Source organism: Gigantopelta aegis, chromosome 3, assembly GCF_016097555.1.
Source record: "Gigantopelta aegis isolate Gae_Host chromosome 3, Gae_host_genome, whole genome shotgun sequence".
Classification (NCBI taxonomy): domain Eukaryota; kingdom Metazoa; phylum Mollusca; class Gastropoda; order Neomphalida; family Peltospiridae; genus Gigantopelta; species Gigantopelta aegis.
The window spans coordinates 31,779,515-31,807,514 of record NC_054701.1 but is presented as its reverse complement, the minus strand read 5'-3'; the positions used below and the strand labels follow the sequence as shown (position 1 = coordinate 31,807,514).

General features: G+C 39.2%; 2 protein-coding genes across 3 annotated transcripts; one reads left to right on the top strand and one right to left on the bottom strand.

The window, feature by feature from the left end:
- Positions 1–6: 6 nt before the first annotated feature.
- On the bottom strand, positions 7–15,775 carry LOC121368601 (protein cereblon-like). The gene is made up of 11 exons (XM_041493339.1): positions 15,709–15,775; positions 15,045–15,102; positions 14,447–14,796; positions 13,042–13,190; positions 7,280–7,482; positions 6,350–6,517; positions 5,437–5,620; positions 4,586–4,651; positions 3,558–3,758; positions 1,388–1,581; positions 7–781 (listed from the first exon to the last, which is right to left on the bottom strand). The coding sequence occupies exons 1-11, from the start codon at positions 15,773–15,775 to the stop codon at positions 610–612; spliced, it is 1,812 nt and encodes a 603-aa protein (XP_041349273.1). The 3' UTR covers positions 7–609.
- Positions 15,776–15,890: 115 nt separating this feature from the next.
- On the top strand, positions 15,891–27,740 carry LOC121367891 (dnaJ homolog subfamily B member 9-like). 2 transcript variants are annotated; one of them, XM_041492338.1, is made up of 4 exons: positions 15,891–16,019; positions 17,021–17,254; positions 22,858–23,292; positions 25,162–27,740. In XM_041492338.1, exons 2-4 carry the CDS (start codon positions 17,026–17,028, stop codon positions 25,230–25,232), a joined length of 735 nt encoding a protein of 244 aa, XP_041348272.1. In that variant the 5' UTR covers positions 15,891–16,019; positions 17,021–17,025; the 3' UTR covers positions 25,233–27,740. The 2 variants fall into 2 exon arrangements, with proteins under 2 accessions (XP_041348272.1, XP_041348273.1); XM_041492339.1 differs by having other exon boundaries at positions 15,918–16,019; positions 17,024–17,254.
- The last annotated feature ends 260 nt before the right edge of the window (positions 27,741–28,000 follow it).

The window sequence follows — 28,000 nt, the reverse complement described above, 5'->3', positions numbered from 1 at the left end:
GCTCATTTGACCCTAGGTCATTGTACAATGTGGCTGAAATAAAAGAAATAATAGCTTTTCAACTTCATTTTTATGGTCTGCAGGATAAAGATAATAATCAGTTAATGACGTCGGATATCTGCTTTATCCTATTCAGGCCAAATGAGAAATTCTGTTTGGCAGAGCCTCGTGGGATTTCCCATTTTTACCGTCACATATATAAAGCAGATATCGACATCAACTAGTTATTCTCTATTTAAACTGTAAGTGTGAACACAGTTCATGTGAATGAGGGACACCTTAAAAATATCTTTTTTTAACCTTCTAGGTGTGGCCTTTACAGACAGGTTTCACTGTATTAGTATTTCTACTACCTGAAAAAAGTATTTAGTCTATTGAACATTTTGGCTTGAGCTCCATATTGTCTGCAAAATCATACTGTCTAATCACTTAAACAGAAAATGTCACCATTGTCACATGACCAGTTTTGATCACATGATCACACTGCCTGATCACCTGACTAAACAGCCTGGCCACAAGACACCATTGCTTGATCACTTGACTACATTGTTTGATCACCTGACCACACTTGCTGATCACATGACACTGCAGCCGGATCACACAAGCTGATCACATGACTGGGGACCATTCTTCGTTCTCATCTGCATTCTGAATACCAGTGATCAAAGATCCGCGACACAAACCCCAAAACTTCTGGGGTCTCATTTTCCTGTCAGTTGCTGTGAAGCGCCATCCCATGTGACTCATACAGTTTTTACACTGAGCAATAGTCCATGCATAACTGAAATAAAAATCAGCAGAAAATATTCATAATTAGATGTGTAGAAAAATTAAATGTGTCATTCAGTGTTTTTTAATACTTAGGTAAATCTCACATATTTTAGGGAGTTTTTTTCCACCTTTTCTAGAGCATTGTCAATAAATAGTCAGGGTTTTTTTGGTTTTTTTAATCAAACAGAAAAAAAGAGAGATGAAAAACGACAGATCAGCACATTTTAAATTATGGCTATGTGGTGTCTATCATGATTATTTAATACTTGATAATGAAAAATCGGGGAGGGGGGATCAGTAGTTATTTTTATCTTTTTATTTAAAAATAGCCTAATAATGTTATATTTAAGAACATTTTCAAGTTAACTAAGGCAATTCGTAGTATGTTTTTTTAATATGTTTTTTTAATTTTATAGTTATTATTATTATTTATTATTATCACACTGAAACTAAAAAGGCAAAAAACATTGCTGGACCTTATACCCATTGCAACAGTACATTTTCTTTGGTAATACAAACTGAATTCAGTTCTACATTTTCAAACAAAATTCACCATTCTTGCTAACAATTTCATTTATCTTAAACCCTAAAAATAGATCCATGTCAGATATGTTACCCTGGAAACCAGCTGTGCTCAGTAGATGGGCGTCCAATCAGAGAGAGATTTTGTGCACTGTGTAGGGTCAGAGTCTCGTGAACGTAGCCACCCGGGTTGACGAATGCCCCAAGCAGACCTTCCTCGGACATGCTGAACACATCCGTCTTGTTGGCGATCTGCAAACCACAGTCCTTACACAGCAACATGGTGCACTGTAGACAGACAAAGTAAAATAAGTTATGACCAACAGACCATATTAGTAACCTAAACGTGAAAGTTCATTTGTTTTATTTAACAACACCACTAGAGACATTGATTTATTAATCAGATGTCAAACATTTGGTAATTTAGACATATAGTCTTAGAGAGGAAACCTGCTGTATTTTTCCATAAGTAGCAAAGGATCTTTTATATGCACCATCCCACAGACAGGATGGCACATACCACAGCCTTTGAAATACCAGTTGTGGTGCACTGGCTGGAATGAGAAATAGCCCAATGGAACCACCATCGGGAATCAATCCCAAACTGACCTAGCATCAAGCGAGTGCTTTACCACTGGTCTACGTCCCGCCCTATAATGTCCTTATCCATGTTAATTTTAGAGCTTCTACATAACAACAGATATTTATCATTCCTAGACCCCCATCCTTAATTGTCTTACAAATTATTTTTCTTTTAATTCGATCCGGCTTATTGTTCCACAGAAATTTGAACAAGATTCTGTTAAGACTTTTCAGGTAATTATCTGATGGATTTGGCAGAGTTAGGAGTAGGTAGTTTAACTTTGATATCAATAGAGATTTCAAAATAGCAATTCTACCAAGTGGAGTTATGACTCTCTTCCAGGGGTGGGGAAAATAAAAATTGCCAATCGGTCCCACCTATGACATAATTAGTAGCCTAAACCCCCCCCCCCCCCCCACCCCGGTTAAAAAAAATTTAAAACTATTTTATAGGCCTACTTGATGAATTTATAGTTTATTATCGTTTTACGGGACTTTACTGCTCGTAAAATATCCGACTGCACGTACACCCAATCCCTCAACGTACATTAAAACACCTACTTATCTGTACATTAAATGATGTTTCTAATAAGGAAGATATTAATTCATTTCATATTATGCTATGGTTCCTTACTATATTGTTTTATTGACGCGTCCTGATAAGTGTCGTTGAACAACCAACTTGACACCTAATTCAATGATACTATTGATAGAAGTTGCCGACTGAACGATTAATAACGTCGACGCTGATTGGTTCACCTTGAACTTGAGCTACTGTGTATGACAACCGATGTAAACCATTTTGCTTCCCAAAACAGTATACATACGTTAAACTTAAAGTTGTTGTTTTTGTCGACAAGTATAGGCATACCTGCAGCGTATTCATATTTGCAAAAATAGTATCCCCTTTGATTAAAGATGAACTCTAGGTCTTTGTTTTAATTAAAGCATACGTCCTTCCTTCATTATCACCAATAAATGGTATCATCGCTAATAAGTAAACCTTTAATCTCGTGACCGGTTGTGACCGACTGTTCATTGCGGTTTTTGGTGCTAATCCCATTGATGTAATTATTTTGTTATTTGATCACAGTGCTATTAAAGATTACTGGCCGACTTAATTAAACCTATTGTAATTGTGTACCGATCGACACCTGTGCAGGAACAAACTGAGAAGTGACACAAATAGCTCATTCACCGTGTTCAACGTTTCTATTTCCGGTCATTGATAGAAAAACAAAACATGACCGATTGATTTGTATTAAACGTGTGACCGGTTTAAATGTATCACGACTCAAAATAAACACCTGTTAGTGAAGTAGGTAAGTAATGAGTTGCAGAAACATCAATAACAAATTAAAGTTGTTTCCAATAATAAAAATGGACAGACGCTTCGGACCGAAAAAATAATAAAAGTGGGACCGGCAAACACATGTTTTCAAAAAATTATTTCGGTCTCAAAAATTGTGAATCGGTCCGAGACCGGCAAAAAAGGGCTTTTCCCCACCCCTGCTCTCTTCATCCATTTGTTTATAATTTGCTGTATTTCCAAAACCTTTCCTTCATAGTTCAGTGATGTCATATCTTCTAAATGAATGGAAAATATTATTCCCAGTATTTTAAAGATCTTTGGATTCCATTCTATATAATATTGATATTAATATCTGTGTATAACCTCTCACCTTCTTCATGATATCTAGCTCACAGCGTAGACGCTGCTCCTTGGAGTTGAGACTCAGTAAGTGGAGTCTCATACTGTCATCAAGGGGGAGGTTCTGAGCCACCCAGTAGGACAGTTCCAGTGGATCCTGGGGGAACGATTCTGTTTTCAAAGTGTCGTTCCAGCTCTGTAGTTCGTGTATGATCTTGTCACACAAGATTCTCTGAAACCAATAAACCCAAAACATCAAAACTCAGTATTCTAAATTCACAACTAGATGGATGAATGGTCAGATGGGCTAGACTTACCTAGGGAGAAGCAGTTGTCTCTCCTACCTAGAAAAATGTGAAGAAGGGTTTTGTTTAAATACATCTAGGTGGAGAAAGAAAGAAAAAAAGAAATGTTTTATTTAACGACGCACTCAACACATTTTGTTTATGGTATATGGCGTCATATGTCATATGGTTAAGGACCACACAGATATTGAGAGAGGAAACCCGCTGTCGCCACTTCATGGGCTACTCTTTTTGATTAGCAGCAAGGGATCTTTTATATGCACCATCCCACAGACAGGATAGTACATACCACAGCCTTTGATATACCAGTCGTGGTGCACTGACTGGAATGAGAAATAGCCCAATGGGCCCACCGAAGGGGATCGATCCCAGACCGACCGTGCATCAAGCAAGCACTTTACCACTGGGCTACGTCCCGCCCCTCTAGGTGGAGAAGACCCTATATTACTGTGCCCTGATTCTATTTTTTACTGCACCCTCACCCTACCACTAGTTATTTTAGTTTAGGTATTTGGTGGTGAAAGACATAAAAATATACGTAAGCAATGTTTGAACGGAAGTAGGTACCTGTGTGTATAATCATCACAAAATAAACACAACTATAAACTGGATTCTAGCAGAATACATTCTTAGAAAAAAACACATTTAAAAATAAACATTTAATAATGGACCAAAGACTATTTAGGACAAGTACATTTGTATTTAAAATACTTTCCATAATCACAGCTGATAACAATGATGAAATCATACTAACCGAATCATACATTCTGTACACCCATGGAGGCCACCATGTTAAGTTGGCAGGGCTGAATTTATCCAGCTGAAAAATGAGATGCATATTATAAAGTTTAACATGCTTATTGATCACTGGTAATTTATATAATAACGATGTTTTTAGCAGCAGTGCAAAATGTTTAACTAAATATCATGTTATATTTTTTTACATTAATAACTTGATGTACAACTGGTCAATGCTTGTATACTTCATACAAATTGGTTGAATAAATGTGTCTCCATCTGACCTGAACACTCATATTGTTTTTATTACTGTTGTTGTTCATATTGATTTTATATATAATTCTTATCTTTTAATTGCATGTAGGTAAAAATGTCAAAAGTCTCACTTCCTCAGACTGAAGAGTATTTTTAGGTTATAGTCCAGGGCCCCGTTCCACGAAGTGATCTTAGCACTAAGATCATCTTAAGTGCATTAGGTAGTTATGCATTTATGGTGATCTTAGCGCTAAGATCGCTTCATGGAACGGGGCCCAGGTCAAAGATGGGTTTTCTAAAGACTGCAAAAACTTGACTTACCAATGGACAAGCTTTCTCGAACATAAGCGAATAAAAATGTCATGAATAATGGAATCAGAATTCAAAAACATAATTTGGCAAATATAAACAGATATGATTAAACTTACTAAATTGTTAAACAAATGAATACAGATCTGAGCACATATTTTTGCTGTTATCTTGGCTCTGTGATATCATAAAACCGACATAGGCTATGGTGAGTGTCATATTGACATCATAGCCTATAATGGTTTTATGATATTGTAACACTAAAATAACTTTAAAAATCTGATGGCTGGTGTGGAGTCTCACCTGGCGATTAACCACCATGTTAACACTGGTGAGTGTATTGCCGCGCCTGTCGACTGCAGTTTTCACCACCATGTCCTGGTCGAGTGGGGAACAACAGAACTTTCTGTGTGATGGGGGCCGGGCTCCCTCCAGGCAGTCAGGCAGAACACATTCAGGAAGAATACGAACTTTCCCCATCAATATTCTGAAATAAATAAGCTAACATTTAACAATGTGCACAGAAGTATTATTTAATTTAATAGCATAAATTGTCCAAAAAAAATTAAATTACTAAAGTAAATTAATTAATTAATTAATTATTGGCTTTTAGGTGTCAAGCATTTGACAATTCTTACACATTATGTTCAGAAGAAACCCACTACATTTTTTCAATAGGATCAAGGGATCTTTTGTATTCCCATAAACAGGACAGCACATATCTTGGTCTTTGATACACAAGTCACAAGCCCTAGCCGAGATGGAAAAAAGCCCAATGAATCTGCTAAGGGAATTCAGTTCTATGATCGAAACGCTTTTTCAAATGCCCTATAATATACTGTTAGTCTTTAGTAGACCTGTCTACATTGGATGTGAAGGCAGGAATATGTACCAATAACTAAAAACAGGTGTAAAATATTTCAAAATTACATTTAAAAATGACTACTATAGTTGATCTTATAAGGATTACATACATGTCTTTTGAAAATTTGGATCTTGTCAATTTGAAGATTGGAACGAAGGCCCATGGTCCCCAAAAAGTTAGTTTTTGCAAGTGACACAAAGTTTTTGTAATATAAATCTAAAACATCACTGTTAAATAATGTCCATGGTCTTATAAGAATAAAATCTTTGTGTAAACTGAATCCTGTCAGTTTACGACAGTAAAACTGTGGATCATTATATCCTTTACTTCTGTGAACATAGTGATACTGACCCAGTTATCTCACGACGTGTCTCTATTACTCTGAATCTTTGTCGACCCTTTGCCTTGACCCTCACAGTTGAATTGCCTGTTACATCATCGGTTTCATATTTTATTGAGTAGATTTCGGCTGTTGTCCCAAGATTAGCCAGTGATGTTGTTGATTCATCTGTCTCGTATCTAAAACCAAATACCAAAACAAATAAAATACATATTAAAACTACAGTGTTGTAAGTACGACAACAAATGGCAACATAAAGAAAAAAAAAAGAAAAAAAGATTTTGACAGATGAACCTTTCTATAAAGATATTCAGAGGTAAAACAGTAATCTCTGTGGACAGAAGAAATACATCTGAAGCATCAGTATATACAGGGTTTTGTTATATAAGATGTCCATTAAACCAGGTTGTCACATGACTGAGGTATTTGGTGAATCTCATCAGCTAATAATAAAGCTGAACATTCCATTCCCAAAGTAGCTGTTCAGTTTTTAAATAAAGTAGAGCTATCTGCCTTTAAAGCTGCAAATTGCAATCGGGAGTATATCTTTATAATTTACCTTTTAAAACAGATCATCCACATTAAAATTTTCCATAGTTCATGTCATTCTTAGATATCCTGAAAGTGCCATTATTTATCTTAATAATATAAAAATACATTGTTAACTTTTATAAAAACTCTCAAAGAGGGATGCTTCATGACTATTTAGTTGAACAATGTGCTAAAAAAAGACAAGAAGACTTGTAATTATTCCAACACAGTTACATGTAATATCCATCAGTAGTGAAAATAATAAGGCTACAAAAACAACATTTGCATTAGTAAATATTATAGGATGGGGAGGTGTTGCAAAAATGTATTAAAACTGTAGGTGTGTTTTGCATTTAGTAAACAATACTATTTCGATAAGGAGACATGATTGCAGCTTCAAGTGTGGTTACCTGTAATCAATAATCCCAAATGTGCGGTCATTTTCCGCAATGGTTTTAATCATAGCCACCATGCGGTGCTGGAACAGGTGTAGAGGTATGGTGAACCCTGGAATAGGAACAATTCCTGGCAGAGCGAGGAGGGGCAGAATTACAAGCGAGTCATCGTCATGTATAGTCCGACCACTTATGTCCTCCAAGTCATTACCCAGGTACTGAAAAAAAGAGAGAAACAAATGTTTAACAAGACCTCAACACACAGTTCAAAGCTGCTGATTTTAGGATATGTACTTTTTTATATTTAAGCATTATTTATGTAATTACATTTTTCCCTATGATGTCACTGGATGGAGGAGGCAGGGAACATTTTGTTTAGTATCGCGTCGTGATTCGATATGGAAGTTTCAGAGATTGCTACACAATTTTAAAACATTAAATAGAATTTGCTAATCAATTTTCAGTTGACTAGAAATATTGCTAATCAAGATTTTGAAAACAAAATGTTCCCTGGGGGAATGAAATGTCAAAAGATGGGAATATGAGAGGTCATAGGATGGGAAATGTGATGGCATAGAATGGGGAGGTGAGATGTCATAGGATGGAGAAATGAGATATCACAGGATGAGGAGGTGAGATATCATAGGATGAGAAGGTGAGATGCCATGGGATTAGCAGGTGAGATGCAATAGGACGTGAAGGTGAGATGTCACAGAATGAGGAGGTGAGAGGTCACAGGATGAGGAGGTGAGATATCATAGGATGAGGAAGTGAGATGTCAGGATAAGGAGGTGAGATGTTATAGGATGAGGAAGTGAGATGTCAGGATAAGGAGGTGAGATGTCACAGAATGAGGAGGTGAGCTGTCACAGGATGGGGAGGTGAGCTGTCAAAGAATGAGGTGAGATGTCACAGGATGAGGAGGTGAGATATCACAGGAATGGAGGTGAGATGTCAAAGGATGAGGAGGTGAGATGTCAAAGGATGAGGAGGTGAGATGTCACATGATGAAGAGGTGAGATGTCACATGATGAAGAGGTGAGATGTCACAGAATGAGGGGGTGAGATGTCACAGAATGAGGTGGTGAGATGTCACAGGATGAGGAGGTGAGATGTCACAGGATGAGGAGGTGACATGTCACAGAATGAGGGGTGAGATAACATACGTGTCACAGGATGAGGCGGTGAGATGTCACAAAATGAGGGGATACGATGTCACAGAATGAGGTGGTGAGATGTCACAGGATGAAGAGGTGAGATGTCACAGGATGAGGAGATGATGTCACAGGATGAGGAGGTGAGATGTCTCAGGATGAAGAGGTGAGATATCACAGAGGTGAGATGTCACAGGATGCGGAGGTGAGATGTCACAGGGTGAAGAGGTGAGATGTCACAGGATGAGGAGGTGAGATGTCACAGAATGAGGTGGTAAGATGTCACAGGATGAAGAGGTGGGATGTCACATAATGAGGAGGTGAGATGTCATATAATGAGGTAAGATGTCACAGGATGAGGCGGTGAGATGTCACAGAATGAGGAGGTAAGATGTCACAGGATGAGGTGAGATGTCACAGGATGAGGTGATGTCACAGGATGAGGAGGTGAGATGTCACAGGATGAGGTGAGATGTCACAGCATGAAGAGGTGAGATGTCACAGGTGAGATGTCACAGGTGAGATGTCACAGGATGAAGAGGTGAGATGTCACAGGATGAGGAGGTGAGATGCCATTGGTTGAGGTGAGATATCACAATGAGGAAGTGAGATGTTGCAGAATGAGGGGTGAGATAACAGGTGTCACAGGAGGTGAGATATTATAGGAGGAGGAGGTGAGATGTCATAGGATGAGGCGGTGAGATGTCACAGAATGAGGTGAGATGTTACAGGATGAGGAGGTGAGATGTCACAGGATGAGGAGGTGAGATGTTACAGGGTGAAGAGGTGAGATGTCACAGGATGAGGAGGTGAGATGCCATAGGTTGAGTAGGTGAGATGTCACAGAATGATGAGGTAAGACGTCACAGGATGAAGAGGTGGGATGTCACATAATGAGGAGGTGAGATGTCACATAATGAGGTGAGATGTCACAGGATGAGGCGGTGAGATGTCACAGGATGAGGAGGTGAGATGTCACAGGATGAGGTGAGATCTCACAGGATGAGGAGGTGAGATGTCACATGATGAGGAGGTGAGATGTCACAGGATGAGGAGGTAAGATGTCACAGGATGAGGAGGTGAGATGTCACAGGGTGAAGAGGTGAGATGTCACAGGATGAGGAGGTGAGATGCCATAGGTTGAGGAGGGGAGATGTCACAAGATGAAGAGGTGAGATGTCACAGAATGAGGAGGTAAGACGTCACAGGATGAAGAGGTGGGATGTCACATAATGAGGTGGTGAGATGTCACATAATGAGGTGAGATGTCACAGGATGAGGAGGTGAGATGTCACAGAATGAGGAGGTTAGATGTCACAGGATGAGGTGATGAGATGTCACAGGATGAAGAGGTGTTGTCACAGAATAAGGAGGTGAGATATGTCATAGGATGAGAAAGTGAGATGTCACAGAATGAGGAGGTGAGATGTCATAGGACGAGGTGAGATGAGGTTAAATGTAATAGGATGAGGAGGTGAGATGAGGTGAAATGTCATAGGATGAGGTGAGATGTCACAGAATGAGGAGGTGAGATGTCACATAATGAGGAGGTCAGATGTCACAGAATGAGGTGGTGAGATGTCACAGAATGAGGAGGTTAGATGTCACAGGATGAGGTGATGAGATGTCACAGGATGAAGAGGTGATGTCACAGAATAAGGAGGTGAGATATGTCATAGGATGAGGAAGTGAGGTGTCACAGAATGAGGTGAGATGTCACAGGATGAGGAGGTGAGATGTCACAGGATGCGGAGGTGAGATGTCACAGGGTGAAGAGGTGAGATGTCACAGGATGAGGAGGTGAGATGTCATATAATGAGGTAAGATGTCACAGGATGAGGCGGTGAGATGTCACAGAATGAGGAGGTGAGATGTCACAGGATGAGGTGAGATGTCACAGGATGAGGAGGTGAGATGTCACAGGATGAGGTGAGATGTCACAGCATGAAGAGGTGAGATGTCACAGGTGAGATGTCACAGAATGAAGAGGTGAGATGTCACAGGATGAGGAGGTGAGATGCCATTGGTTGAGGTGAGATATCACAATGAGGAAGTGAGATGTCGCAGAATGAGGGGTGAGATAACAGGTGTCACAGGAGGAGGTGAGATATCATAGGAGGAGGAGGTGAGATGTCACAGGATGAGGCGGTGAGATGTCACTGGATGAGGAGGTGAGATGCCATAGGTTGAGCAGGTGAGATGTCACAGAATGAGGAGGTAAGACGTCACAGGATGAAGAGGTGGGATGTCACATAATGAGGAGGTGAGATGTCACATAATGAGGTGAGATGTCACAGGATGAGGAGGTGAGATGTTACAGGATGAGGAGGTGAGATGTCACAGGGTGAAGAGGTGAGATGTCACAGGATGAGGAGGTGAGATGCCATAGGTTGAGGAGGTGAGATGTCACAGAATGAGGAGGTAAGACGTCACAGGATGAAGAGGTGGGATGTCACATAATGAGGAGGTGAGATGTCACATAATGAGGTGAGATGTCACAGGATGAGGCGGTGAGATGTCACAGGATGAGGAGGTGAGATGTCACATGATGAGGAGGTGAGATGTCACAGGATGAGGAGGTAAGATGTCACAGGATGAGGAGGTGAGATGTCACAGGGTGAAGAGGTGGGATGTCACATAATGAGGAGGTGAGATGTCACATAATGAGGTGAGATGTCACAGGATGAGGAGGTGAGATGTTACAGGATGAGGAGGTGAGATGTCACAGGGTGAAGAGGTGAGATGTCACAGGATGAGGAGGTGAGATGCCATAGGTTGAGGAGGTGAGATGTCACAGAATGAGGAGGTAAGACGTCACAGGATGAAGAGGTGGGATGTCACATAATGAGGAGGTGAGATGTCACATAATGAGGTGAGATGTCACAGGATGAGGCGGTGAGATGTCACAGGATGAGGAGGTGAGATGTCACATGATGAGGAGGTGAGATGTCACAGGATGAGGAGGTAAGATGTCACAGGATGAGGAGGTGAGATGTCACAGGGTGAAGAGGTGAGATGTCACAGGATGAGGAGGTGAGATGCCATAGGTTGAGGAGGGGAGATGTCACAAGATGAAGAGGTGAGATGTCACAGAATGAGGAGGTGAGACGTCACAGGATGAAGAGGTGGGATGTCACATAATGAGGTGGTGAGATGTCACATAATGAGGTGAGATGTCACAGGATGAGGAGGTGAGATGTCACAGAATGAGGAGGTTAGATGTCACAGGATGAGGTGATGAGATGTCACAGGATGAAGAGGTGTTGTCACAGAATAAGGAGGTGAGATATGTCATAGGATGAGGAAATGAGATGTCACAGAATGAGGAGGTGAGATGTCATAGGACGAGGTGAGATGAGGTTAAATGTAATAGGATGAGGAGGTGAGATGAGGTGAAATGTCATAGGATGAGGTGAGATGTCACAGAATGAGGAGGTGAGATGTCACAGAATGAGGAGGTCAGATGTCACAGGATGAGGTTATGAGATGTCACAGGATGAAGAGGTGATGTCACAGAATAAGGAGGTGAGATATGTCATAGGATGAGGAAGTGAGGTGTCACAGAATGAGGAGGTGAGATATCATAGGACGAGGAGGTGAGATATCATAGGATGAGGAGGTGAGGAGGTGAGATATCATAGGATGAGGAGGTGAGATATTATAGGATGAGGAGGTGAGATATCATAGAATGAGGAAGTGAGATGACACAGAATGAGGAGGTGAGATATCATAGAATGAGGAGGTGAGATATGTCATAGGATGAGGAAGTGAGATGTCACAGAATGAGGAGGTGAGATATCATAGGATGAGGAGGTGAGATATGTCATAGGATGAGGAAGTGAGATGTCACAGAATGAGGAGGTGAGATATCATAGGATGAGGAGGTGAGATATGTCATAGGATGAGGAAGTGAGATGTCACAGAATGAGGAGGTGAGATGTCATAGGACGAGGTGAGATGAGGTTAAATGTAATAGGATGAGGAGGTGAGATGAGGTGAAATGTCATAGGATGAGGTGAGATGTCGCAGAATGAGGAGGTGAGATGTCACATAATGAGGTGAGATGTCACAGAATGGTCAGATGTCACAGAATGAGGAGGTGAGATGTCACAGAATGAGGTCAGCTGTCACAGAATGAGGTCAGATGTCACAGAATGAGGAGGTCAGATGTCACAGAATGAGGAGGTCAGATGTCACATAATGAGGTGGTCAGATGTCACAGAATGAGGTGGTCAGATATCACAGAATGAGGAAGTTAGATGTCACAAAATGAGGAGGTCAGATGTCACAGGATTGGAAGATGAGACTGCAACTGTAATCAGTGGTTATTACTATCAAAAGTGAACCATTCACCACGATTTATACATATGCCTTGCATGATAAAATAGTCTTGATCTAGAATGTGAGGGAAAAAATCCACTGTTACAATACAAGCTAATCATTTCAAACTATTTGATATTAGACTGATGAGCTTAATCTAGTGAAACTGTGCATTGAAAAACATGATCACAAAAGGAAAAATGTCAATAACATTATTAATAATTTTCTAAGTTCTGATATTTTATGACCAACAACATGGTGAAAAGATTTGGCTATAAAACTAATAAACAGGGGATAACTTACCGAGTGTGTTCCTGGGAGTGACTTATCAAAGGTCTGTTTCAGAGGGAGTGCCGCTGCAGCCTTCTTGTCTTGTTTAGACTTTTTCTTCTTCTCTGGCTGGGCTACATGTTCCTCAATTTCTTCACCTTCGTGTTCACTATGATTGGAATCTAAAGTGTATGTACATACAAACTATAACAGGCACGGATCCATGGAAAGAGTCATGACACAGCTAGAGGTCATCACCTCCTTCTGGCTATAAATTACAGGTCATAATCCAGAAGCTGGTCAATACATACCCAAACCAAAATATTCACAACCAAAACATACACAATTTGTACTGAGACACCTATTATTATTATTTTTCTCCTATCCATTAAGATGTAGATAGATAGATAGATAGATAGATAGATAGATAGATAACAATTTAATGTGTCCATATACCACTAGGGTTTCGAACACGCCCATCCAGAGTCCGACCTCCGATAAGATCGGTGGCCTGACTCGGGATGAGGGGAGGATAGAGTTGAAAATGGGCAGAATTTTGAAGATAGCTATTAGTAAAAAAGTTAATAGAATTTAAAAAAATAATAATAATAAAAAGTTACAAGCCAAAAATAAAAAGAATTGACTGCTCGGCCAAATATTTATATAATTTGGACCATTTTAGATGGACAGTCCAAAAATAAATAAGAGAAAGAGAGGATCGGACTATTTAATAATATTAAAAAAGAGAGAATAATTTCGACATATAATTTTGAACGGAGGTCTAAAAGTTTAAAGTCCAATCTAAATGGTCCGGGCCGGGGGTGGGGGGTGGGTGTGTGTGTGTGTGTGTTTAAGGTGGGCGGAATTTGGAATACGAATTTAGTAGTTAGGTCAAAGACCTAAAGCCAAAATGAGCTCATTCATACAACTCATGTCTGGACAAAAATTAAAGTCCAAAGAACAAAATTAGACTGCTCGACCAAAAGGGTTTTAAGGTGATTTGAGCAATTTAGACGGGCTGCCAAAATAAAGTGCGTCGGACTGTTTACAAAAAAAGAAAAATTAAAGTCCAACTAAGCCCTTGGAACGGTTGGCAACTACGGGGACGAGATGAAGTGCTTGGCGTTGAACTGTGGCACCAGTTTCCTCCAACGGTGGGCTAGCAAGGTCTTAGCTATCTTGACGTATTGGGCGCTGGCGATGATCTTCAGTACTCTGTGGATGGTGTAGTTGTCCATGTCTTCGAAGAGTATTCCCTGTCTGTAGAGATCATCTCGGCACGACGTCACCACAAGTCCAAACTTCCCGTCTCGTAGTTCCATGGCGTGGATGGCACACTCAACTCCGTCAGGAAACTTCTTAAAGTTGCCCTCAAGAATGCCTCCCGGCAGTGAGCTGGTGTCCAAGGTGTCCCCGACCAAGTATCGAGCGTACTGGCCCTTGATCTTGGAGATGGCTAGGCTCCAGGCGGCGTCCCTGCCCCGGTCGGTCGCGGAAGGCCGGGCCTTGGCTGGCTGGTCACTACTCGGTGGGGTGACGGCCTTCCGCTTTGCAACAGCGCCATCCATAGGGGTCTTGGCGGAGCCCCCCGGGGGTGGGGGACTCGACGCCGACCGCCTCGAAGGGGTTGGAACGGGAGTCGCACGCCGTGGAGTTTCGCAGATCGCTGTGTCCAACTGCGGCGTAGTCTGGTCCACTGGCTCAGTCTGTTCAGAGTTATCTGCGTCGGCTGGCACTGGTTGGTCGGGTCCCGGGGGTGGGGGCGGCGACGCAGACAACAAAACGGTGCTAATTGCAGTAACAATCCAAGTTCCGGTCCAGATCACACATATGTGTGATACAAAATAAGTTTATCACACGGTTTGAAAATGTTTTTATCACTATAGTAAGATTGAATAGGTATGTAATAAAAAATAAACCACCAGTGTCAAAGTGTCAAAATAACTGTATTATGTTTTGTACATACATTAACCCATGTACTGAAATGATAATCAGAGTGTTTTCTTAGTTAATTGGTCTTCTTTTCTTTTAGTGACCTGCACTTGTGATTCCTGATTGGCAGGTGTATATTTGGAAGGTCACCAGTCAAGGTATCTAGACACAAACAAAATATGTGCCTGTTTTATTAATATCACAGTGTATTGTGGGATAACTGGACACCCCTAAAATGGTATTGGATATTATCAGGCGTCCTGCTTTATTACCATAAAGAATTCTGAAAACCCCTTGATTAAGTAGACTTTCCCATCTAAAATCAGAAAAACTGATCAATTACTTAGTCCCAAAGAAAAGAAAATTATCACTTGGGAGAAGGACTTTCCTTTGGCGGTGTCAGTGTGTCACTAACCCTAACTCTATGATAAGTATTTATAATGTTGAACTTGCTTATATGTGACAATGCAAAAGGAAAGTCCTACCATTACACGTTTTTCATTTCTTAAAGTGTTATGTTGCTGGTCCGGGTATGCATCTTTCCAACACATAAGCCGTAAGGCTCATGTTTGAGTTTACTATGTATCATTGTAGCCTATGTATGATTATGATAATGATAGTATGATACTATGCAACTATCCCTTCAAAATTAGTGTATGTCATTCATTGTATCAACTAAACTAAGGCCATTTTTAACGCTTATGCTTGCTATAATATTTTAAAAAAGTATGATGACAAAAGTGACAGCGCAAGTAATAAAATCATTACCATCTTCACTGTCACTTTCGTTTTCTTCAATATTAATTCCAAGCAGCGGAAGTAAATCTTCAGCCATTTTGTAACTAGTTTCATTCGGTACATTTCGGCGGAATACGGATTCAGCCGTGAAATTCCGAAAGCGCCCGACCAGTGAGGAATTTGAAGCACGTGATTAAAGTAGCCAATCAATGAATCAATCGTGTACTTCCTATTTCTAAAGAACACGTCCAATATTAATGGTATTTAAGCCTTACACCACTTACGAAGTTACTTGCATGTGTCAGATAAAAGAACACGGTTTAAAACATATTTCAAAAACGGTGAGTGAATCAAATATACAAAGTTATAATCAACAACTATACTCCGGTATTTTATTGTAAATTGCTTTGATTTAAAATTATTCCTGTTGTTATCGGTCAGCTGACAACTGTCAAAACTTGATGTCAAAAATAATGATGTATTGGCTTTCGTTGATAAACATATTTTCCAGCTGTTAGTTCATTTACATATTATCTGTTATATTCCTTAAACACGTATTTAAGTATTTCAATGTAACCCACATTTTAATACTTTTTGGGGTTATTTTGGGTAAAAATTAATAACATCACGTACTACATAGTCATAGATCTTAGTTCATCAAGTTAAACGTCTCTGGCACGATATTTATTATTGTGATGTTTATTGCTGTCCAATAGATGTCAAAATGTTTTTAAAAACCCGGACCGTAGATGTTTACCTTGGTGAACTACATAGATCTATGAACTATAGCCAAGTGTAGGCCAACGGTGTTACTTTAATAATTTGTATCAGTAGTCTCGATACCCAGTGTTACGGTGTTTTTTTCATATTTATTTACTTGCATTTATGTCTTAATATTGGCACTGTAAAAAGAACTGGAATGTATTTTAAGAACATGTACCATTATCCTCAATATACAGTTGTAGCAGGGGTCTGAAATTGCATTTATGATTTTTTGTAAAAAAAAAAATTGAAAAACAAAACCTAAGAAAATGTCATCAACTGCTATCTGTAAAGGGTGATATTTACTTAGTTCTTTTCCTATTTGTTTTCTAACTATGGGCTCAGTGGTGGGCTAATGGTTGGTGTAAGGCCACTACACAGACGTGTGTTTCACTAACCACTAATAAAGTTCTAACCACTAACCTACTGACAGACAGTCCAGATCGCTGAGGTGTGTGCCTAGGACATGCTTGAACCTTAATTGGATATAAGCCTGAAAAAATTACTACCGTATAATTAAATAAATGTGCTTGTATTTTTATTTTATTTATTATTATATTCATTCTTTCTCATTTTGCAGCAGTCATGAAGTGTGATCAGCTGATTTTGATGTCTGTATATTGCACTGTGTTTCTCAGTTTTGTGGATATTGCCTCAGCGGGGAAAGATTATTATAAGATTTTGGGTGTTAAAAAAGATGCCACAGAAAAGCAAATAAAGAAAGCTTTCAGGAAGTTAGCTCTCAAATATCATCCAGATAAAAATAAAAAGGACAAAGATGGTGCCCAAAAGAAATTTATGGAAATAGCTGAAGGTATGTTCTTTCGTGTGTGTGTGTGTGTCTGTCTGTCTGTCTGTCTGTCTGTCTGTCTGTCTGTCTGTCTGTCTATCTATATGTGTGTGTGTTTTGTTTTGTTTTAGTGTTGTTAAAAACAATTGGTAAATTTTATTTTAATTTGGCGATGATTAGGTGAAATGTTTTGCTCACCCAGAGCTAGCCCTGGTAATATTTGTTTTCGTCTCTCTATGTACATGTATCGGTATGATGAAATTTGATAGAGAAACCACAGCAATATATTGGGAAAGTCTCTGTGACTATTCATTTGGCCAGCAGTAGTGACAAATTACATGACATGCCGGGCCTATGGGAACCAGGGGAGGGGGCAGTGTGATCTGTGGCCCCTTCTCCACTTGAGGAAAAAAAATTAACAAGGTTTTTTGTACTCTGTATGAAAGTATATCTTTATGGTCTCACTGAGTCTGTGCCCCATCCATTTGACATTGTGTCAACTACTTGAGGAATGGTTACAGCCCTATAGGCTGAATGTTCAATGGTCCGGAGGTTCAATGGTCCCAAGGTTCAATAGTTCGAAGGTTCAGTAGTCCGAAAGTTTATAGACCTAACTATAATCACGAAGAATTGTAAAAGAACAGTGTCAAATGCACTAAACAAATGTGAATTATTTACAGTAATCACTAAGCATACCTCTGTGTAAAACGTTTAAGGCAACAGTGTAAGATATATGTTATGACACAACAATATGGTACATGTTGGATATATTAATTTAAAGGCATCTGACTGGCTTTTTCATATAAATCCAAACCATCCACTGGGATTAAAGCTACAGACGTCGATTTCTATTGTCAGATGATGTACAGGTCAACAGTGTATATTAGTATTATTACGTAAACGCGAGCGCCATATATAACTTGGTTCAAAATTCGTTATAATTTCTCTTAAACCTGGATTTTAAAGAAAAAGTTATGTCAGAAAAAGAATTCTACATTCTCTAGCTCTCGTGTCAGTTAGATACCATTTGTCTTGTATTTCGTTTACAACTGTATTCATCTCGTGTTGGCTCCCATGCATTGGCATATATTGGTGGGGGACCACAATGTCATGGAGGGTCAACCACATTGTTTTTGAGATTGTCAATAGTGAAGAAAGGAAGGAAACATTTTATTTACGGTTATATGGTGTTGGACATATGGTTACGGATCACACAGATATTGCGACACTTCATGGGCTACTGCACTATCCAGCAGACACGATATTACATACCACAGCCTTTATTACATCAGTTGTGGAACACTGGCTGGAATGAAAAATAGCCCACCAACCGGGATCGATTGTGCATCAAATGAGCACTGTATCACTGAGCTACGATCCGGTCCTATATTAATAGGGTGACATACAAACATAAACAATGTAGTTGGGGGGAAAAAATGTGTCCTTGGGGAGAGCATAATCCTCCTCCTCCTCCCCAGGCAACGCCAATGTTTGCTCTTTAGGTACAGTTTGAAGCATCTCGGAACCTAAACGGTTTGTAACGATCATTCATGTAGTTTTCTATGTTTATATAAGAACATTCTACAGTGGTCACAATTTAAACGCTTGGGTGATGCTATTAATAAATAATTATATAAATAATATAACAATAATAATTTCCCTTTTAAGAGTGGATATTTGAAAACATATGCCACACCTGAATAGGCCAGTAGTATAATTATAATAATACAGGCCGCACCTGGATAGGCCAGTAATATAATACATGAGTTGACAAAAAAGAAATGTCAGTTTTTAATTAAAATTACTTTATTGAAATCCAGCAGTTAAGGCTCCTACAGTATATCCGGTTTTCATGTTATAACATGGTAACCGGATATAGCAGCTTTAACAAGAACTACAACACACAAAACATCCGGCACAATCCACACTGTTCAACAGTTAATAATGTTTTTAGCCCAAAAAGACTTCACCAGAAGATTCAAATATATCTTCGAACAGCATAAGTACCTACTGCCCAATAGTCTTCCAATGTACGCCGCCTATTATTGTAAAACTGTGTGCCACTTTTCCCTTCGAATGTTTGGTGGATTTCCTCTGCATGGTGCTACCGCCGCTAAAACCTCCAAAAGTTGCTGCTTCCCACAAAATACTATATCCAAATAATTCCATGTACTACCATTTTATAAATGTCTATATTGCAAAAACTAATAAGGGTGGCCCATGGGTTAGCACGTGTCCATTTTTGTTTTTAGTAATGTGTGTTGTAATAAATATATGGACATCCAAAAGAAACTATATACCAAGACTTGAGAGACTACTGAAGAAAAATCAAAATATATTTCATGTTCCAAAGCTATATACTAGTATACATGTGTGGTGTTTTGGCATGATGTGAACAAAATGTCATTTCCATTATCCAAAGTATAAATAGTCAAATACATGTTAATTAACATATAATGCCCTATTTATACCATACACATATTAGACATAGTCAGGGCTCACCCTGGATCAAAAATACATGTAGCCAAAATATTAGCCAAATGAAATTTTTATTAGCCAGATTGAAAAAGACGTGGCGTGACGTATATTCGCACTGAGAGCTGTCCTCAGTTCAGCCAAAGAACGTTCTTCCTAACGTTCGCGACCTATTTGATTGGTGTTCGTCGTGTCCATTTGGTTTAACGTGAAGCGCACAAACCAGCCTAGCGAACGTTCGGTCTGACTGAACTCAGCCCTTGAGACGGTCTACATGTCTTTCGGCCCTGAACTGGCATGTGTATTCAAATTGACACGCATTGTCGGTCTGTTTTTATTACTTTGGTTCAAAGATTTTACAAAGTAAAAATAACAAGTTACAGATCTTCCAGACATTGCTGTCATACATGTTGAATGCATGCCGTTAAAATTAATAACCGTGATTATTAACATAAGAAAACATTATAAGGCCAATGCTGTATTCTGCATGACACCGTTTCTAGTTACCGGTCGCGAGATGGCTATTACGCTGATTTAATATTTGGTAGTATTATTATGTTTGAGGTGTCGGATAGATTATGTAACCATTTGTTTACATCAGAGGACAGAAAATGGCTTAGCCAAAATTTTAGCCACTTGCAAATTTTATTAGCCTTTTTTTTTAAATTAGCCAGTGGCTAATTTGGCTACCGACAGTGCGAGCCCTGATAGTAAAACATTAGCCTATGTTCACGGGAGTTCAGTGTTTCGGATCAATGAACATTCGGACTACTGAACCTTCGGACTATTGAACCTTTGAACTTTAGAGGTATTTTCCATTCACGTTTATACAATTTGAAACCCAATTCCAGTTTGTAAAAATATTTTCTTTTTTCTTTCTTTTATTAACATTTTTTGGAATTTCCTTAAGAAGTGGTACTTGATTAATTTGTACAAGTATACAAATATTTAAAATTTGATAAAAAAAAGACTTAGATCTATAACTTTTCCACTTTCATGATTTTATAGAAACATGCTTAGAATTGCATGAACACTAATTATAATGATACATTTTTATGATTAATCATCTGATTTCCCCTAGAGATATACACAGTCTGAGATTCAGGATTGAGGTTCGAATTAGTGTCAGCATTTGGCTTGGGGTCAGTCATATACATGCATGTCTGATATGATGTGATTAGGAAAATTAGCATGACTGAATCATAATTAGGATGTTTGTTTAGGCCATTGAGTTTATTTTAAATATTTACACATCAAATTGGGTATTTTTAATGTCACTTGCTTTTGGGAAGTTGAGCCTGTATGTTCGGTACGACGGAGTGCCTGGATAAATCTCTGGGTAGGCCTATATTAACCTAATTTAATACAGATTGAACAGCATTTGAAAACTAACACTGCAGGAACATTTTGAGGAGGCCATGATTTGGAACACCTCTAGATGTAGGTGGCAATTAAGTCTTAACTTGTGTGGCGAGGGTTAGTACATTATGCTCAGTGTACACATATATATATACTGTATACTACTCAAAAGAATTTAAGGGTCAGACGATATTTTCGACATTATTTTCTGAATGTCAATTATATTAGCTAGACCATAACGTCACGCATGGTATTGTTCCATTTTGACGAAAGTGGGTCTAAGCAACCCATAAATGAATTAAATTCCACTGTCATTGACACTGTTGACTAGTTCTAATGGCGAAAACATGCTTACATTTGCACGTAAATTAGGCGAAAGCGAAAGGTGTGCTAAGTGCCCATAACTTGCTTTTTCACAAAGCGCTTCATTTGCACGCTTTGCACGTGTATTCCATGTTCCCAATGCTGAATTTCCGTATAATTGGAGCTTGCGTTCGTGTACGGTGCACACTCCAAATTCGACAATGGTACGACTTCAACTGACTATAGAAGATCGAGGAAGGGCTATTGCTTGGCTTCAGGATGTCAATATGCAAAGAAATGTTGCTCTGAGACTTGGTGTCAGTCAGAGTATCGTTGGCCGACTGTGGCGACGGTACCAAGCAACAAATTCTGTTCGAAATCGTCCACGTTCGGGAAGACCCCGAAGCACTACAAATAGAGAGGACCGCTACATCACCAATATGGCTCTATGTCAACGCACAACCACTGCACGCCGATTACGTGACAATCTGCAGACTGCGACTGGAACTCGAGTGTCTGATCAAACCATACGCAATCGTCTGAGAGCCAATAATCTATGCTGCCGTCGCCAGGCTGTTCGACCACCACTCCTACCACGTCACAGAACGGCCAGACGTCACTGGTGCACTCTTCATCTGCGGTGGCAACGTGTTCAGTGGGGTCGAGTGATGTTCACTGATGAGTCCAGGTTTAGTCTCCAGTTCAACGACAGTCAAGTTCGTGTCTACAGACGTCCTGGGGAGCGCTTCGCTGACGTTAACGTTAGACAACGTCACCGGTTCGGTGGTGGCAGCGTCATGGTGTGGGGTGGCATCTCTATCCACCACAGGACCCCCCTCTATGTGGTGGATGGCAATCTGAATGGAATCCGCTATCTGAATGAGATTATCCGGCCGTTGGTTCTCCCAGGCCTTCAGCAGATTGGCGGCGGGGCAGTTCTGCAGGATGACAATGCCAGATCCCACCGTGCCAGGGTGGTAACGGACTTTCTCAGACAACAAGGTATCGCCAGGATGGATTGGCCAGCATATTCGCCTGACTTGGCCCCAATAGAGAACGCCTGGGACGAATTAGGCAGGAGAGTTCGGGATAACCATGCCCCTCCGGCCAACCTTCATGATCTGGGTCAACTTCTTATGGCAGAGTGGCTGGCCATTCCCCAAGAGTTCTTCAGACGTCTGATCAACAGCATGAGGCAACGATGTGTCGAGTGTATTCGCGCCAGGGGTGGTTTCACACACTATTAAACGAATGTTCTAATGTGTAAAATCCATGTTTGACAATCTTCAACTTTGACAGCATGTCATGTGACTTTCTTGTATACAGTGACGTTTATTTGTGTTTTTTTGTAAATATGGAACAATAAATAAAATTGTTGGTGTAGTTTACATCATCAATCTAATACACTCTGAAACTTATTTGGTTATAAATTTTTGACCCTTAAATTCTTTTGAGTAGTATATATATATGTCATTCATTTTCTATTTCAGCATATGAAATTCTGTCAGACAAAGAGAAGAGAAACCAGTATGACCAGTTCGGTGAGGAAGGAGCAAATGGACATGGATTTCATGGACATGAAGGATTCAAATTCAACTTTGACGACTTCTTCCAAAACTTCGACAGTGCTTTCAAGAACCACCACTTCAGAAGTCAGCACCACGGTGGAAACAACGGATTCAAATTTCAGTTTGGTGGGAGCCGCGGCGGAGCGTTCAACTTCAATGATCTGTTTGGTGATGTGGAGGAAGACGATTTCTTTGGTTTCAACCCGTTTGGAAACGACAACATGTTCGGACATCACCATCATGTACACAACCACTATGATAGGGCACACAACAGTGGTCACTTTGACCAACATTTCCACCAGCATCCGTCATTTGGACAACACGCTCATGTTCACACCATGCACAGTTCTAGATCAGGTATGCTATCTGGGGCTTTCAGGCCCCTGAGAATTGAAAATCTGTGTGACCCATTTATCAGTTACACAGAAATAAATCCAGGTAACCCATTTCCTTTTTGCACAATCCGTTATATTGCATGAAAAAAAAATAGGTCACGCAAAATTATATTTGCACAAGCAACGCCGGAACGAAATGATCGACGATCGCTCTCACAATTTACAGAGGCCTGGCTTTATAGAAACTCAGGGATGTGATTTTTTTTTTTTTATCTGATTTCGGCACTCTTCTTTTCTTTTTTTTTGCAAAATGATTTCACAAAGTAGATTGGAGTTGATCTGAAATGCTGAAGAATGACCTTTACTTAGCAATATAGTATTCAGCTTTTTAAACATCATTTTAGCATTTTTTTTTTAAATGGGTGTCACATTCCCAAGAGTGTTCAGCAGTGGGCAGTAGATGATAGTTTCGAGCAGCTCAAGCCTCTGAAAATTGCAAGAATGAGATGCCATTTGCACATGACTTGTGTAAGCTTGATTTTGTGTAACCCAATTTTTGTTATGTATTAAATTTAGGACATCATTTACATGGTCATGATGGGTTATGCAAAAGTGGATTTCCTCAAATGTTTTATTTGCATTGATATTATCATGTGCATGTCATGTTGCCCAGGATAGATTCAATATGTCAATTTTACCTTTAACAAAGTGTACCTATTCATTATTAGTTTTTGTTATATACTCATGAAAACAAATCCAAACCTGAGCATACATGTATTTACATCAATTCAAAGCATATTTACATCAATTCAATCAAGTAAATTGAAGAATCTGCAACAATCGACTGTTGAATTTTATAATCGAGCCCAAGTGATCAGTACGTCTTAATTATAATTGATCACTGGATCATCACCAATGAACACCATGCTTTAGCTCTTGCAAAGTTGGCACCTGTTATGTTTTACTTTTTTGTTTGATAAAAAATAAATCCTGATCATAGTATCTTTTCTGATTAAAAAATATGATTAACTGTTTGTGGAATTGGAATGGTGCAATTAGCCAAGACCCACATCCACTGAATGGTTGTTAATGTTCAGAAATGCAGTTCAAGTCAGTTTAACCTCCTTAATTTAAGGATTGTCTGTTATGGTTTTTTTTACTTTCATTGGGGTATGAAAAAAAAAATCATCCACAGACTCAAAAAAAAAGAAGAAGACAATACTTATAATTAAATTTGAAACATACTTACTTTTTGGTGCTAAACAATAATGCTCAATAGGGCAATGTACCAGTATAAAGTGACTTCATCAGATATGACGTTTCCTGACTATTTTTACGTTCATCAAATAATGAACAAATTCGTATTGCTACAGTTGGACCAATGGAATGACATTAAATTGTAATGAATGTAATGGAAATTTAATCATTTGAATGCTTGTTAAATACTTGATATTGCTTCATGACATGATGTTTTGGGGGCAGGACGTAGCTCAGTGGTACAGCACTTGCGTGATGTGCGATTGATCTAGGATCGATTCCTGTCAGCCAGCCAGTGCTCCACAGCTGGTGTAACAAAGGCTATTCTGTCTATGGGATGGTGCATATAAAAAGATCCCTTGCTGCTAATCGAAAAGAGTAGGTCATGAAGTGGCAACAGTGGATTTCCTCTCTCAATATCTTGTGTGGTCCTTAACCATATGTCCGACACCATATAACCATAAATAAAATGTGTTGAGTGCATCGTGAAATAAAACATTCCTTCCTTCCTTCCTGCATATTTGTAGTTCTTTAGTTCTTTATACAAATAAATATGGTTATAATAATTCTGGACAGATTATGTCAGCGTTATTACATGCAGCGTTTATATTTTTATATTGTTTGTGTATTTCAGGAGGACAGAGATGCAGCACAGTGACAAAGAGAGTTGGCAACACAGTAACCACCTACACCCAGTGTTCCTAGTCGATCACTGAACTCTGGTCGTAGATCGGTGGACTCGTCAGGTTTTTACACGATGAAAACTCGGACAAAATAACGACTGAATACCCGTATGTCTTTCTTTGGATGCCAACATAACACAAGACAGAGACTTAGTGATATATTTTACATCATGTGGTTGACAGTGACGTTGGTGATGATTGGTTGACACTGGAATGATGTATTTTATACTGGTGGTTTATAGTGCTTGAGTACTGAGTGATTAGGCACATTAATCCTATCTCTTGGCTTCCACGTGTGTTGATTGATTGTGCATAGAAAGCATGACCCAACTTGCTTTCATGATGCTTTCCCCAAATTGTTTGTGTTTTTGAATGATGTACTCAGGCATAAGAAGGTGCCAAAAAGTGGGGGACACACATGCATGCACACACACACACATATATAAATACATGTATAAATATATAAAAACAAAACAGGTGCCATGGAATGGGGGGAGGCGGGTGCCATGGAATGGGGGGAGGCGGGGGCCATACCTCCTACCCTTTTCAGTTGTTGGGCTCAGATGACTGGAAATGCCAAAATGAACACCTGAAATCAACAAATTTCTCAGTGTGGTGTGTATGTGTAAGCACATATTCAAACTCCTCAAATTTTCATCTCGTAGACCATTGCACTGACAGTAGTCCCGCCTCCCCCACTTTTAAATACACTTCGCAGGTCCTGCAAAATAACGCGAATGTGACATAATAAAAGTATGAAAGAACCAATTACTGCAAAGCTACAGCTCATATTATAAGTCCCTGATTACGTACATGTTTGTCTCAGGCTCTCTAATGCAGGCGGGTAGGATCTAGGTCGGTCAGTAGAACACTTGCTTCAGGTGCTTGTGTCACGGGATCTAACCACCTCAGTAGACATATAACATTTTAACATCCAGTTGCCAGTGATTAATTAATCAATGTGCTCTAATGGTGTGTCATTAAATAAAACAAACTTTAATGATCGAACCACCTCAGTAGACATATCATCAAGTTTTGACATCCAGTTGCCAATGATTAATTAATCAATGTGCTCTAGGGTGTATCATTAAACAAAACAAACTTTAATGCTGGTAAATTTCTGCAATTGATACATTATACTAACTCTATTTAGGACTTTTCTAAGAATGTCCTAGCTGAAGCAGCTAAAAACGATTGTGTGTACCTGTAAATCATTTCCCAGCCAAAAGTGTAGGTGCATATTTGTAGTGCAAAACAAACTTACCAAGACTATTTACAAACAGTCTATTAGTGTTTACATAATTTACAAACATTGTGTTAGGGAAGACCATTTTGTTTGTAGGGGTCAAGTTTGTCTTGATGTCGACAACAAGCATTTAATTATGTGACTGGTCAGACATCATGCACTGTGATATTCTTGATATTGTTTTATTTTCAGTGTTGGATAAAAGTTTGTAGTTAAATTAAATAAATAAGTTGTGTGCAGGACACGGTCTAGACACCCAAGTTGTATTTGTTGGCTTTTTTAAAGCATAAATAAACTTTTTATTATTAGGTTCTCAAGCCTTTTCGGCAGAACCCTATTGTTATTGCTAGAATTTGTTTTGTCAAATTATTATATATATAGTATTATAAGCCAAAAAATTAATTAAAATAATACTACATGTACTTAGTTTATTTTTAAGTAAGTTGCTCATTATCTTTGTATTGAGATTTTGTTATATATACTTAAGCACTTTTTGTATACATTTTATATACAAAAGAAAACAGGACTTTTTAAATTAATGGCTTACATGTATGTAGAAAATTAAGAAAAAGTAATGTTTGTATCGATATACTTAACACATACACTTGTTAGCTGTGCTACAGTCTAGATAATGGATTAAAATCAACTCTCCAGTTTGTATTTACTCGTCAGGTAGATGGTTTCATCTCAGTCCTTCTGTCTGTCAATCTGTCCGTCCGTTCATCTGTCTGTCCCACGTTTTCCAGGCCTTGAGATATTAACGTGAAATTTTGTGTATAGCTTTATCATTTACTGTTACAGATCAAGTTTGACTTTCATGGCGATTTATGTATTTTTGACAGAGTTATGGCCCTTGAACTTTGTCAATGTGAAAATTGGTTTACCGAACTTCTTTTTCAGAAGACCCTGAGATATTGAACTGAAATTTTGTATGTAGCTTTATAATGTACTGTTACTGATCAAATTTAACTTTCATGGTGATTTAACCACTTACAATTTTTTGCCCATGCAGCAGGTATCAAAACAAATTTGAGGAGAGATTAATTGTTCCCTTAACTTAGATTATGGGGAGCCATTTAAGATATTACCATATTGATTCCATGTAAAATAACAGGCTATGGGGAGCTAAACATTACTCTCGTTGAACTAATCTCAGGAGGTGGCGTCATGGTTAGGCCATTGGTCAACAGGCTGGTAGGTAGATACAGACTCCAAACCCCGAGTAAGTGCTCCGCAAGGCTCAGTGGGTAGGTGTAAACCACTTGCACCGACCAGTGATCCATAACTGGTTCAACAAAGGCCATGGTTTGTGCTATCCTGCCTGTGGGAAGTGCAAATAAAAGATCCCTTGCTGCAAATCGGAAAGAGTAGCCCATGAAGTGGCGACAGCGGGTTTCCTCTCAAAATCTGTGTGGTCCTTAACCATATGTCTGACGCCATATAAACGTAAATAAAATGTGTTGAGTGTGTCGTTAAATAAAACATTTCTTTCTTTGTAATCTCAGGGGAGTAATGGGGAACGAGAGCGATAGCTCACATTAAAT